Source organism: Mobula birostris, chromosome 2, assembly GCF_030028105.1.
Source record: "Mobula birostris isolate sMobBir1 chromosome 2, sMobBir1.hap1, whole genome shotgun sequence".
In the NCBI taxonomy this organism is placed as follows: Eukaryota; Metazoa; Chordata; class Chondrichthyes; order Myliobatiformes; family Myliobatidae; genus Mobula; species Mobula birostris.
In genome coordinates, this window is record NC_092371.1 from 15261617 (window position 1) to 15275953 (window position 14337).

General features: G+C 43.6%; 2 protein-coding genes across 6 annotated transcripts in view; one reads left to right on the top strand and one right to left on the bottom strand.

Annotated features, from left to right (window-relative positions):
* LOC140212769 (semaphorin-4B-like) overlaps positions 1-14337 on the top strand; it is a 124200-nt gene that overhangs the window by 23730 nt on the left and 86133 nt on the right. The gene's annotated exons all lie outside the window — the stretch shown is intronic.
* The window catches only part of LOC140184921 (semaphorin-7A-like), a 40722-nt gene that overhangs the window by 22844 nt on the left and 3541 nt on the right, over positions 1-14337 (bottom strand). Inside the window, exons 4-8 of one of the 2 annotated variants that reach the window (XM_072238125.1) lie at positions 7499-7597; positions 7269-7383; positions 2881-2988; positions 1946-2085; positions 479-660 (exon numbers count right to left, since the gene is read on the bottom strand). In XM_072238125.1, coding sequence (XP_072094226.1) covers positions 479-660; positions 1946-2085; positions 2881-2988; positions 7269-7383; positions 7499-7597 — 644 coding nt within the window. The remainder of the gene's footprint in view (positions 1-478; positions 661-1945; positions 2086-2880; positions 2989-7268; positions 7384-7498; positions 7598-14337) is intronic. The other variant, XM_072238135.1, reaches the window with a different exon arrangement.

Here is a 14337-nt window from a genome sequence, read left to right on the forward strand (position 1 = left end):
TAGATACTGGCTGCCCTGCTGGGTTTCTCCAGCATTGCGTGTGTTGTTCTGGATTTACAGCATCTGCAGAATCTCTTGTGTTTATGACTTGCTGCTCTGCTGTTGAGTCTCTGAGATATACCTTCCCTGAAGAAGTTAAATCTTCTCAACATGAGTTCAGTGAGACCTTCTCTCACTGATCCCCCTCTGTGATCTCTGCTACCCTCCAACTCTTTGACCATGTGCTCACCCAGACTTGTATCTTTCCCACCTAACAGCTGCCAGCTTCTACCTTCTTATTCTGACTTCTTCCACCTTCCTTTCTAGTCCTGATGAAGGATCTTAGCCCAAACTGTAGACTGTTATATAGATGCTGTCTGACCTGCTGAGTTCCTCCATCATTTTGTACATGTTAAACTACAACGGACAGACTGAGTGGTAAATCACAAAATGTGGAGTGGAATCTACCACATTCGGTTAGCAGAGAACTTCCACTCACCACAAGCTGGAGAAGACCCCGTACACCATGCTGTTCTTTGGATCATCCTCCGCATGCAGGACAAACGCGTCTTCAATCTTGTTGAAGAGCCTGGATTCTGCTGGGAAGCCACAGATGAGTCGTGCCTTCAAGAACGTGGTAAACGAGTCTTGACCAGCCGTTTTCGATCCACCTTCGTCGATCTGGCAAAGCCCAAAAAGTTGTAACTAGACAGGTAGATTTGGGAAAATCTTGCTGGGAATAGTGATATTAGGCAGTGGTCCAGGACTGAGAGTTGACAGCTCATTCTGCATATCAGAGTTAGCATCAGGGCTCAGCCTTAAGTTGAGATAATAAGAAGGCAATCAGTTTTCTGAATGCCTCTGACCTCCAATCACATGTATCAGATCTACAGTATATCACCACTCTCTTTTTTAATTAGCTTTCATCGCATGTACATTGAATCATACTGAGAAATGTATCGTTTGCAGCAATAACCAACACATTATGAAGATTGTGCTGGGGATAGCCCGCAAGTGTCGGATACCATTATAGCATGCCGACAACTTACTAACCCTAACCCTTATGTCTTTGGAATGTAGGAGGAAACTAGAGCACCAGAGCATATCTTCGTGGTCATACCACTTACAGCAATTGAACCCCAATTTTGTTTTATTTATTTAGAAATAGTGCTGAACAGGCCTTTTCAGCCCAATGAGCCACATCACCCAGCAACCCACCTATTTAATACTAATCTTACTTACAGCCCATTACGCTGCTGGCGTTTAGTGAGCAATGAAGGTCCTTGATCTCTAGTGGTATATAGGGCTACCTTCATCAGGTCAGTACTTTCCTCTCGGTTTTCACTACTGTCCGTCGTTCAAGTCCTGGGTGGACACTCAGGAATACCGTTGCTTGCAGATGTAGAAGGAATCTTCATTACTGTTTCCGTTACAATTTTGTTTTACCAGTCAGGGTGGTTAGTCCTAAGCTGAACCCCCGAAGCAGGAGGTCCAGCGGACCACTATTAGTCTGGCCCCTACCCTTTGACCTGTTAGGCATCGGTGACCCTACCTAGACCCAAAGCATAAAACCCTGACTCTAGCCAACATAGCTGGACATTGGAGAGTTTATTGAAGCAAGCAAGCCTCCAAAATCTATGACAATTTGTGGTCCTCTTGGAGGTAACATTAGGCTAATCACCAAACAACTTACAATGACCAATTAAGCTACTAACCGGTACGTCTTTGGACTGTGGTGGTGTTGTAGTGGTGTACCATACAGTACCTTGCTTTGCTCCGTTGACCTTGTTCCTTGCTGAAACTTGAGAGAGACATCCCCTACTTCTGCACCTGTAGAAAGGAAAAAGTTTCAGCTCCCCCCGCCCCTGGTGTTATTTCCTGGGTAAAATGTCCCAAGTGTGTAAGTATCAGGATCCAAGTAGTGAATGGTGTAAATGTTTTTAATGCTGATCCGGGCCCATCTTACCTTACAGACACGTCCAACATAGGCCCTGTAAGGCTCTCCATCTAACGTAGTACTGCCATTGGTCTCCCTGAAGAAGAAGTAAACCTCATCCTTGTTCCTGTCTTTCATTTGAATCCAAGCAGATCCCACAAATGTTGGATCTAACGGAAGAAGATACAAACTCGTGACTCAGGTTTATTATCACTGACATATATTGTGAAATTTGTTGCTTTGCAACAGCAGTACAGTGCAGTACATAAATTGCTATACAATAGGAAATATAAAAAATATAGTGCAAAGTAAAAAGCAAAATAGTGAGGAAGTGTTCATGGACTTTGCAGAACTGTGTGCCTCAGTTGCATAGCGGATAGTAATATTACACTTGTGGTGTCAGAGTTTGGAGTTCAATTCCAACATCATCCGTTAGGTGCCTCTGTATGTCCTCCCTATGAACATGTGGGTTTCCTCCGGGTCTTCTGGTTTTCTTCCACAGTCGAAAGATGTACCAATTAGTAGGTTAATTGGTCATTGCAAATTGTCCCATGATTAGGATAGGGTTAAATCAGATTGTTTCTGGTGGCATGGCTCGAAGGGCCATAAGGGCCTGTTCCACACTGTATAAAATAAAATAAATAAGAATTCTGATGGCTGAGAGGAAGAAGCTGTTCCCAAAACATTGAGTGTTCAGGATCTTCTCGGCAACCATCCTTTAACATAATGTTCTGGATATGTGTATCTGTATTGATTTTATCAGTGTGACAGGGGCCTGTGAGAGCACATGCAGTTTCTATTAAGTGCCTGATTGATTCAATGGTGCCCCTGACAGTGTTGATACTGCACGGTAGGAGAGCCTGGATGTTGAACTAGAACTGCTACCACCTCTGTGGTGAGTCAGTCCTTGTGTGGGGAAGTTACCTCATCGGTGTGGCTTCTCTGAGCAGCTGAACACTACTTACTCTGGAACCATTTGTCCTCAGACTTCAGGTGTTTCATCCGCCCGTAACTGCGCTGAATGGAACCACTGTTCTGGTTCGTGCTGCTAATGGCTGAGTACAGGTCTTCACCTGGAGCCAAAGGAGGAATGAGACACGACTGAGTAACTGTGCTGAATCCAGATGGATCTCTGCTGATATCACTGGACAACAAAAATTTTGTTTCCTGAATAAAATAGAGTGCAGAGGAGATTTGCAAGGATGTTGCCTGGACTGGAGAGTGTACCTATGACAATCGGTTGAGTGTACTTTGCCTTTTCTCCTTGGAGTGATGGAGGATGAGAGGTGACCTGACCGAGGTGTACAAGATGATGAGGGGCATTGATCGTGTAGATCAGCGGTCCCCAACCCCCGGGCCGCAAAGTGTGTGCTACCGGGCCGTGAGGAAATGATATGAGTCAGCTGCACCTTTCCTCATTGCCTGTCATGCACTGTTGAATTTGAACATAGGGTTGCCAACTGTCCCGTATATTGGGCTAAATTGGTTTATCCCGTATTTCCCCCACTAAGGTGGAGCATTCCTATGAAACCTTTCATGCCGAAATGGCGTGAAGCGAAGAAGTAATTACCATTAATTTATATGGGAAAAATTTTTGAGCGTTCCAAGACCCAAAAAATAACCTAACAAATTGTACCAAATAACACATAAAACCGAAAATAAATAATGCTAACATATAGTAAATGCAGGAATGATATGATAAATACATGACCTATATAAAGTAGAAATAATGTATGTACAGTATAGTTGGGAAGATGAAGGCAAAACGGATTTGTGGGGGGAAAAATCGGCACGTACACTCGTGCACATCACATGCGCACACAGGTGCCCGCGCAAGGCTTCATGGTCATGGTAGTCTTTCCTGGGGTAAAGTGTCCTGGGATTTGACTGCTACTTTTGTCCCTAATTGTAAAAGACATGCTGAGGTGAGTTTAACCCTCCTTGAACACCCTCCCCCCCCCCCCCCCCGGTTGGCCGGTCGGCAAGAATATTGTCAATATTAAACCGGTCCGCAGTGCAAAAAAGGTCGGGGATCCCTGGTGTAGATAGCCAGAGGCTTTTTCCCAGGGCTGAAATGGCTAACACAAGGGGGCATAGTTTTAAGGTACTTGGAAATGGGTACCGAGGGGTGAGGTTTTCACACAGAGTGATGGGTGCGTGGAATGCACTGGCGGCAGTGGTGGTAGCGGATACTATAGGGTCTTTTAAGAGCCTCTTAGATAGGTAATTGGAGTTTAGAAAAATAGAGGGCTATGCGGTAGGGTAATTCTAGGCAGTTTCTAGAGTAGGTTACATGGTCGGCACAACATTGTGGGCCGAAGGGCCTGTGATGTGCTATAAATTTCTATGTTCTAGGTAATACTTTTGGTGTACCTTATGGATTTTGGACTGCTGATAATTCAAATCAGAATAACTAATACCAAGATTAAGGAAGGAAATTTTGGTGGTCCACAAATCAAGCAGATCATCAATGACTGACAGATCGAAGAAATTCTGGTGGAACCAGAGAAAAATCGCATAGAAGGCAGTCAAGGATGTTGCTGAAAAATTTCTTGGCAACTACAGAGCACCAAGCTATGGGCAGCTGGTTTTTTAACATGCTTCAAGCATACAAAACTGTGAAGTGCAACATCTCATTAAAGATTCATTTTCTGCATTCCCATTTAGACTTCTTCCCTGCAAATCTTATTGCTGTCAGTGATGACCATGGTGAAAGGTCATTGCCGTCATGGAGAACTGGTGTCAGGGCAACTGGATTCCATTAATGCTGGCTGATCATTCTTGGACACCTAAGCAAAAAGCCTCAGACACTGAGTGCAAAGGAAAATCATCAACAAAACATTTTTAGTTTAGTTGAAGTATTGCAAAGCATCAGCACCATTATGCAATTAAATGTATCATATTTAATAAAAGTTAATTTTTTCTTCCTCCAAATTCCTCTGTAATGCAAGTTGTCGGAAATTATATTTGTGTTCAACTTCAATTAGTCTATCATAAACAAAAAAGACTTCTGAGGAAACAACACTTATTGAAAAAAAATTGTTGACCGGTGTGTTCAGTCAACCTTGGTTCAGCGAGTTAGGGTTTTCTCTTTGGAGAGAAGGAAGATAAGTGACTTGATAGAGATGTATATAGTAATAAGAAGCTTAGATAGAATGGGTGGCCAAAACTTCTTCCCAGGGCAGTAATGGCTAATATGAGGAGACGTAATTTTAAGATGACTGAAGGAAAGTAAAAGGTGATGTCAGAGGTAAGTTTTTTTTTCCCCCACACAGAATAATACACTGGGTGGTAGTAGAGGTAGATACATTGGGGAATTTTAAGAGACTCTTAAGGACAGGAACACAAGAAAAATGGTGGGGAGGAGGGCTATGTAGAAGGGAAGGATTAAATTGATCTTGGAGTAAAATAAAAGGTCAGTACAACATTGTGGGCCGAAGAGCCTCTATTGTGCTGCAATGCTCTGTGTTCAAGTGCTGGAGAAACTGAACATTTGCATTTCAATAACACCGCCTTCCCATGGACTCACATGGACAATGAAATCCCACTGTGAGGTCACTGTTCCGCAACAGCTGTTTCTCCTGGTGTCACAATCCCAAAGTATCCACCAGGAATTGAGTATGCATGACAAGACACTGCTCAAACCCTACCCAGCTCAATGTTAGGGCCTCAGTTTAACTCTGGTCCTAAACATCAGAGTTCCAACAATGTAGAGCTTCTTCAACCCTGTTCCTCGAAACAAGTCCAGTCCCCTCCAGAACTGTGACACCACCCATCTGCATAGCTGAACTGCCTCAAGTGAACCAGCCTAGCTATGGTGCTGGAGTCTCTTGAATGCAGATGGTTGATATTCACCAGCCCCACACGATCACTTTCCCCAGCACTCCACAGGGTTTAGCTGCTGTGTCATTTCATGTGCTTCCGATGCCTACAAAGCAGCCTGACACCCAGTTTCACAAGAACAGAACATAAATAGGAGCAGGAGTCAGCCACTTGGCCCATTGATCCTGCTCCGCCATTCAATAAGATTATGACTAATTTGGCTGTGGCCTCAGATCCACCTACTTGCCTTTAATTCCCCTGCTATGCAAAAATATATCTATCAACATCTCGCACAGCTGCAACATCCCAAGCTTGACTGATAAAGGCCAATGTGCCAAAAGCTTTCTTCACTACCTGTCCATGTGATGGCACCTTAAAAAAAATGTATAGTTGTACTCTTGGGTCCCTCATTTGCTCAGCACTCCCCATGACACTACTGTTCACTGTGATGGTCCTATCCTAATTTATCCTCCCTAAAATGTATCATTTGGTGACACACACAAAATGCTGGAGGAACTCAAAAGGCCAGGCAACATATATGGAAAAGACTAAACGGTCAACGTTTCGGGCCAAGAATCTTCTCCAGTCTGGGGGAAAGAGTCCATGCCTCACAGTTTTATACACTTCTCTCAGGTCTCCTGTCAGGCTCTGATGCTTCAGAGAAAACAATCCATGTTTATCCAATCTTTCCTCAAAGCTTATACACTCTAATATGGCAACATCCTGATGAATCTCTTTTTCACCCTCTCCAGAACCTCCACATCCTTCCTGTAAAGTGTGGGGGGAGAAGGCAGAAGAAAAATAATTCAGCCATAATTGATGGTAGAGGAAACTAATGGGCTGAAGGGCCAAATTGTGCCCCTATGGCTTGTGGTCTAAACTACATTTGCTATTCCTTGGCCCACATACCCTGCTATCAAGATTGTGCTACAATTTTTAACAGTTCTCCTCACTGTCTACTCAGCACCTATTTTAATGTCCTGAAAATTACTGACCATGCCTTGTACATTCTCATTGATGAAGATGACAAATAGTAATGGACCTAGCACCATCCTGAGAAACAGACCTCCTGTATCAATAACAATCCCCACCATCACCCTGTGTTTCCTACCTCCAAGCCAGTTCAGTAAAAATTAGTCAGCTCTCTCTGGATCTTATGCAATCTAACTTTCCATACCTAACTAGCCCACCCTTCAGAACCTCATCAAGGGCTTTACTGAAGTCCTTATAAACTATGGAGGCACAAGAGATTGCAGATGTTGGAATCTGGAACAAATGGACAAAATACTTTGACCAAATTTAGAACTTTAATTTGAGAAGATCTGTCTTTTTCCATAACTAATTTAAAATACAGCTCACACTTGAACTGTCCTTTTTGCCAAGAAGTCTTGACTTTGTCCTCTACCTGGAAGAGCCCTCTGCATATTACCAAAAGAAACTTACTTGAACACTCTTAACAAATTTCTATCTAAATCCCTGCACTATGGAAGTTCCATTCTACATTAGGAAAGTTTAAAATCCCCAAGCTCACCGACTGTGATGGTAATAGGACGTTGTCTTGGCACCGAAGGTGTGATGTCCCTCCCGTCCTGCTCTATTATCTGGCGCCCCTCTTTGTCACTTGCTAGCTGAGTCCTGTTGTTGGGCTGCAAAATAGAGATGGAGAGAAGCAGCTTGAAGCTGGGCAGACCTGGTGTGTGGATTGATTATAAATCTGCACATTTAACTGTTAATTCTGATTAAACATGTATTTTTTTTTACCAAAAACCAGCACTTGGGGCTTCCAGCATAAGTCCCGCAGATGATGATTGTTGTTTTGTTGACCCTCTGAATCACAGTGACCACGTTCTCACAGAGCTCCTGTAATAGAAAAGTAAATTTTATGGGCTTTGTGGCACAGTGGATATCATGTTGGACGTCTGCTGATGTGTAGCAAGACATACAAAATGCTGGAGGAACTCAGCAGGTCAGTCAGCATTTAAGGGGCATAAACAGTCAACATTTTGGGCTGAGACCCTTCATCTTGATACAACCTTTCATTCTGGCACCATTCTGAAAATGTGATTTCTGCCTTTTCTGGAAATTTATTTTTGTAATATGGAAACAAGAGCTACCCCCAGTACCAACACCATTTACACTTGCATAATGCTTCAGTATCTGGATCATCTATGGAAGAGAGTAAACCATCAACATTTCAAGTTGAGACCCTTCATCAGGACTGGAAAGAAAGATGAGAAGTCAGATTAAGTAGGTGGGGGAGCGGAGAAAGAAGTACAAGGTGGTAGGTTACAGGTGAAACCGGGAAGTGGGTGGAGTGAAGTAAGGAGCTGGGAAATTGATTAGTGAAAGAGATAAAGGGCTGGAGAAGGGGAAATCTGATAGAAGAGGATAGAAGACCATGGAGGAAAGGGAACAGGGAAGGAGAAAGGAGCACCAGAGATAGTCAGGTAAGGAGTTAAGATCAGAAAGGGAAACAGGAATGGGGAATGGTGAAGGGGGGCAATTATCAGAAGTTCAAGAAATTGATGTTCATGCTATCAGCCTGGAAGCTACCCAGATGGAATATAAGGTGCTGCTCCTCCAATCTGAGTGTGGCCTCATCGTGGCAGTGGAGCAGGCCATGGACTGACTTGTTGGAATGGGAATGGGAAGTAGAATTGAAATGGGAGATCTCAGCGAAGTGGTCTCCCAATCTAGGTTGGAACTCACCAATATACAGGGTGTGTAGCAAGACATACAAAATGCTGGAGGAACTCAGCAGGTCAGTCAGCATTTAAGGAGGGGCATAAACAGTGAACATTTTGGGCTGAGACCCTTCATCCTGATACAACCTTTCATTCTGGCACCATTCTGAAAATGTGATTTCCGCCTTTTCTGGAAATTTATTTTTATGATATGGAAACCAGACCTACCCCCAGTACCAACACCATTTACACTTGCATAATGCTTCTGTAACTAGATGATTGATCATCCAGGTTTGAATCCCAGCACAGCAGCTGGACAGATCAGTTCATGAAACAAATCTGCAATATACCAGTGGAAAAAACAGTGAACTAGATTGCTTTTAAACCAAGATCTTTGGTTCACTGATTCCCTTCAGTAAAGGAAAGTTGAAGTATGCCCTGTGCCTTCTTCACTAGGAACATTGAGCAGAAGAGGCAAGAAATCATGTTGTAGTTGTATAAAACTTTGAATTGGTTGATTTGGAGTACTGCATGCATTTCTGGTCACCCCATTATATGAATGATGTATAGAATTTGAAGAGGGTTCAGAAGAGATGTACAACATTGTTGCCTGGATTGAGGGGCATTCAGGACAGGTTGGACAAATTTGGTTAGATTTCTTTACAGCAACAGTGTCTGAGGGGACAAAAGTTTATGAAATTATGAGGGGTATGGATAAATGTATTTAGCTAGAATGTTTTTCCAAGGGTAGAAATGTTCAGTTCATTATAAGATAAAATTTATTGTCATTTGACTGTACACATATAAAACCAAATGAAACAACAGTGCTCTGGACAATGGTACACCCACAAAACATATATCACACAAAGCATATAAAACAAAATATAGAGTAATAGAACTTTACAACACAGAAACAGTTCCTTTGACCCAACTAGTCTGTGCTAAACCATTTAAACTGCCTAGTCTCATTAACATAGAAACACAGATACCATACAGCACAATACCGGCCCTTTGGTCCACAAATCTGTGCCGAACATGTCCCTACCTTAGAACTACCTAGGCTCTAAAATAGCCCCCTATTTTACTGAGCTCCATGTAACCATCCAGGAGTCTCTTAAAAGACCCTATCATTTCCATCTCCACCACCGCCGCTGGCAGCCCGTTCCACACACTCACCACTCTCTGCGTAAAAAAACTTACCCCTGACATCTCCTCTGTATCTACTTCCAAGCACTTTAAAACTATGCCCTCTCATGTTAGCCTCTGATTATCCACACGACCAATGCCTCTTTTATCTTGTACACCTCAATCAAGTCACCTCTCATCCTCCGTTGCTCCAAGGAGAAAAGGCCAAGTTCACTCAACCTATTCTCATAAGGCATGCCCCTCAATCCAAGCAACATCCTTGCAAGTCTCCTCTGCAGCCTTTCTATGGTTTCCACGTACTTCCTATGAAGAGGCGACCAGAACTAAGCACAGTACTCCAAGTGGACCAGGGTCCTATACAGCTGCAACATTACCTCTTGGCTCTTAAACTCAATCCCACGATTAATGAAGGCCAACGCACCATATGCCTTCTTAACCACAGAGTCAACCTGCATAGCAGCTTTGAGTGTCCTATGGACTCGGACCCCAAGATCTCTCTGATCCTCCACACTGCCAAGAGTCTTACCAGTAATACTATATTCTGCCATCATATTTGACCTACCAAAATGAACCACCTCACACTTATCTGGGTTGAACTCCATCAGCCACTTCTCAGCCCAGTTTTGCATCCTATCAATGTCCTGTTGTGACCTCTGATAGCCCTCCACACTGTCCACAACACCACCAACCTTTGTGTCATCAGCAAATTTACTAACCCATCCCTCCACTTCCTTATCCAGGTCACTTATAACAATCACAAAGAGTACAGATTCCAGAACAGGTCCCTGAGGCACACCACTGGTCACCGGCCTCCATGCAGAATATGATCCGTCTACAACCACTCTTTGCCTTCTGTGGGTAAGCCAGTTTTGGATCCACAAAGCAAAGTCCCCCTGGATCCCATGCCTCCTTACTTTCTCAATAAGCCTTGCACGGGGTACCTTATCAAATGCCTTGCTAAAATCCATCTACATTACATCTACAGCTCTACCTTCATCAATGTGCATAGTCACATCTTCAAAAAATTCAATCAGGGTCATAAGGCACGACCTGCCTTTGACAAAGCCATGCTGACTATTCCTGATCATATTGTGCCTCTCTGAATGTTCATAAATCCTTCCTCTCAGGGTCTTCTCCATCAACTTACCAACCACTGCAGTAAGTCTCACTGGCCTATAATTTCTTGAGCTATCCCTACTCCCCTTCTTGAATAAGGGAACAACATCCGTAACCCTCCAATTCTCTGAAACCTCTTCCGTCCTCATTGATGTTGCAAAGATCATTGCCAGAGGCTCAGCAATCTCCTCCCTCGCTTCCACAGTAGCCTGGGGTACATCCCATCTGGTCCTGGTGACTTTTCCAACTTGATGCTTTCCAAAAGCTGTAGCACATCTTCTTTCTTAATATCTACATTCTCAAGCTTTTCGGTCCACTGTAAGTCATCCCTACAATTGCCAAGATCCTTTTCCCGTAATGAATACTGAAGCAAAGTATTTATGAAGTACCTCCACTATTTCCTCCTGTTCCATACACACTTTTCCCTTGTCACACTTGATTGATCCTATTCTCTCACGTTTTATCCTTTTGCTCTTCACATACTTGTAGAATGCCTTGGGGTTTTCCTTAATCCTGTCCGCCAAGGCTGCCTCATGGCCCCTTCTGGCTCTTCTAATTTCATTCTCAAGCTCTTTCCTGCTAGCCTTATAATCTTCTAGATTCATATCATTACCTCATTTTTTGAACATTTTGTAAGCTCTTCTTTTCTTCTTGACTAGACTTACAACAGCCTTTGTGCACTACGGATCTCGTACCCTACCATCCATTCCATGTCACATTGGAACGTACCTACTCAGAACCCCACGCAAATATTCCCTGAAGATTTGCCACATATCTTCTGTACATTTCCCTGAGAACATCTGTTTCCAATTTATGCTTCCAAGTTCCTGCCTGATAGCCTCATAGTTCCCCTTACTCCGATTAAACGTTTCCCTAACTTGTCTGTTCCTATCCGTCTCCAATGCTATGGTAAAGGAGATAGAATTGTGACCACTATCTCCAAAATGCTTTCCCACTGAGAGACCTGACACCTGACCAGGTTCATTTCCCAATACCAGATCAGGTGCAGCCTCTCCTCTTGTAGGCTTATCTACATATTGTGTCAAGAAGCCATCCTGAACACGCCTAACAAACTCCACCCCATCTAAACCCCTCACTCCAGTGAGATGCCAATCAATATTTGGGAAATTAAAATCTCCCACCACAACAACCCTGTTATTATTACTCCTTTCCAGAATCTGTCTCCCTACCTGCTCTTCAGTGTCCCTGTTACTATTGGGTGGTCTATAAAAAACACCCAGTAGAGTTATTGACTCCTTCGTATTCCTAACTTCCACCCATAGAGACTCTGTAGACAACCCCTCCATGACTTCCTCGTTTTATGCAGCCTAGACACTATCTCTGATCAACAGTGCCACGCCCCCACCTCTTTTGCCTCCCTCACTATCCTTTCTGAAACATCTAAAGCCTGGCACTTGAAGTAGCCATTCCTGCCTCTGCACCATCCAAGTCTCTGTAATGGCCACATCTTAGCTCCAGGTGCTGATCCACGCTCTAAGCTCATCTGCTTTATTCATGATATTCCTCGCATTAAAATAGACACATCTCAAACCATCGGACTGAGCACGTCCCTTCTCTATCACCTGCCTATCCTCCCTTTTGCACTGTTTCCAAACTTTAATTTTTGTGAGCCAACCTCCCTTTCCTCTGTCACTTCAGTTCGGTTCCCACCCCCCAGCAATTCTAGTTTAAACCCTCCCCAATAACCTTTGCAAACCTTCCGACCAGGATATTGAATCCAAGGGGGACCAAGTACAACCTGTCCTTTTTGTACAGGTCACACCTGCCCCTGAAGAGGTCCCAACCGTACTCGAACCATAGCTCTCCATTCCCCTACCATCTATGTACCTATCCAAACTTCTCTGAAATGTGGAAATCAAAATCAAATCCACACTTCCACTGGCAGCTTACTCCACACTTTCACCACCTTCTGAGTGAGGAATTTTCCTCTCATGTTCCAATTAAACATTTCACCTTTCACACTAAACAATGACCTCTAGTTGTAGTAAATTACCAAAAGTTAGTTAATAAAATATATTCAAAGTGCGCAGCACAGGTAAACAGTACAGTAAACAACTTGCTGTCCAAGGTACGAAACCTTCGTGGTGGCAGGGTGTTCATTAGTCTCACTGCCTGAGGGGAGAAACCAGCACCAGTTCTGGCAGTCCAAGTCCTGATGCTCCTGTAACGCCTTTCAGACGGTAGTGGGTCAAAGACTGTGGGATGGATGGTAGGGACCATCAACAATGCTTCAGCCCTTCGTAGACAAACTCCCAGTAAATGTCACAAATAGGGGGAGAGGGAGACCCCTTCAGTAGTTTTTAATGAGAAGAATGTGGAAGCTTTAGAGAGGGTGCAGAGGAGTTTTACCAGGATGCTGCATGGATTAGAGAGCATGTCTTATGAGGAAAGGTTGAGCAGAAAAATTATGTCCCCTTGTATTATTATGGCTAATACAAGGGAGCATAATTTTAAGGTGATTGGAGGGAAGTATGGGGGGGCGGTGGGAGCTATCAGAGGTAGTTTTTTTTTAAAGACAGAATGGTGAGTATGTGGTACAAGCAGCCAGGGTAGAGGTACAGGCAGTTACATTAGGGACGTTAAGAATCTTAGATAGGCACGTGGATGAAAAAAAATGGTCAGCTATGTGGGAGGGAAGGGCCTGTACTATGCTGTACTGTTCTAAGTTTTGAATACTGGAGGGCACAGCTTTAAGGTGAGAGGGGTGAAAGTTAAAAGAATGTGCCGGGCATGTTTTCTTTACACAGGTGGGTGTCTGGAGTGTGCTGCTATGGTTGGTGGTGGTGGCAGACGTGAGAATGGTGCTGCTGCATTGCATTGCACCTATGCATACATGGACTTTTGCATGCGACAGTAAATTCGACTTTGACTTCAGCGTTCAAAGGGCTTTTAGACTGGCTCGTGAACAGAGGGATATGGACCATGTGTAAGCAGAAGAAATTAACTTAATTTGGTGTGCTTGACAGAGTCAACATGGGCTGAAAGGCCTGTTCTGTGCTGCTTGATGAGATCTGCCATCAGTCCCTATACTGCATGGCTCTAGATCCACAGTGGCTTACTAGGCTTGGAATTGTCTTTTAGAACATAGAACAGTATAGTTTTGATGAAGCAGCTAGCTACTTGGTTCAAAGGCAACTACAGATGGCCTTGCCTGTGATCTTCACAGTACAAGACAAGTAAAGGACAAACATGTTGTTACTCGGATTCCATGCTGTAACATTTTAACTTATTAATTTCTGTCCCTTGTTCTGTAATGAAGAGTTGTAAGCAGCATCTCTGCCGTCAGTGAGTTGGGTAACTCTCTCCTACACCTACTTGGCTTGGCGACCAAGTATGCAGACGATACAAACACAGGTGGAGGGGTAGGTAGTGTTGGGGATGCAGGGAGTCTGCAGAATGGCAGACGTATTGGGGGAATGGGCAAAGAAGTGGAAGATGGAAAATAGTGTAGGGAATTGTATGGTGATACATTTCGGTAGAAGGAATAAAGGTGTAGATTATTTTCTAAATGGGGAGAAAATTCAAAACTTAGAATTGCAAAGAGACTTGGAAGTCTTCATGCAGGATTCCCTAAAGGTTAACTTGGGGGTTGAGCCAGTTTTAAGGAGTGCAAATGCAATCTTAGCATTCACT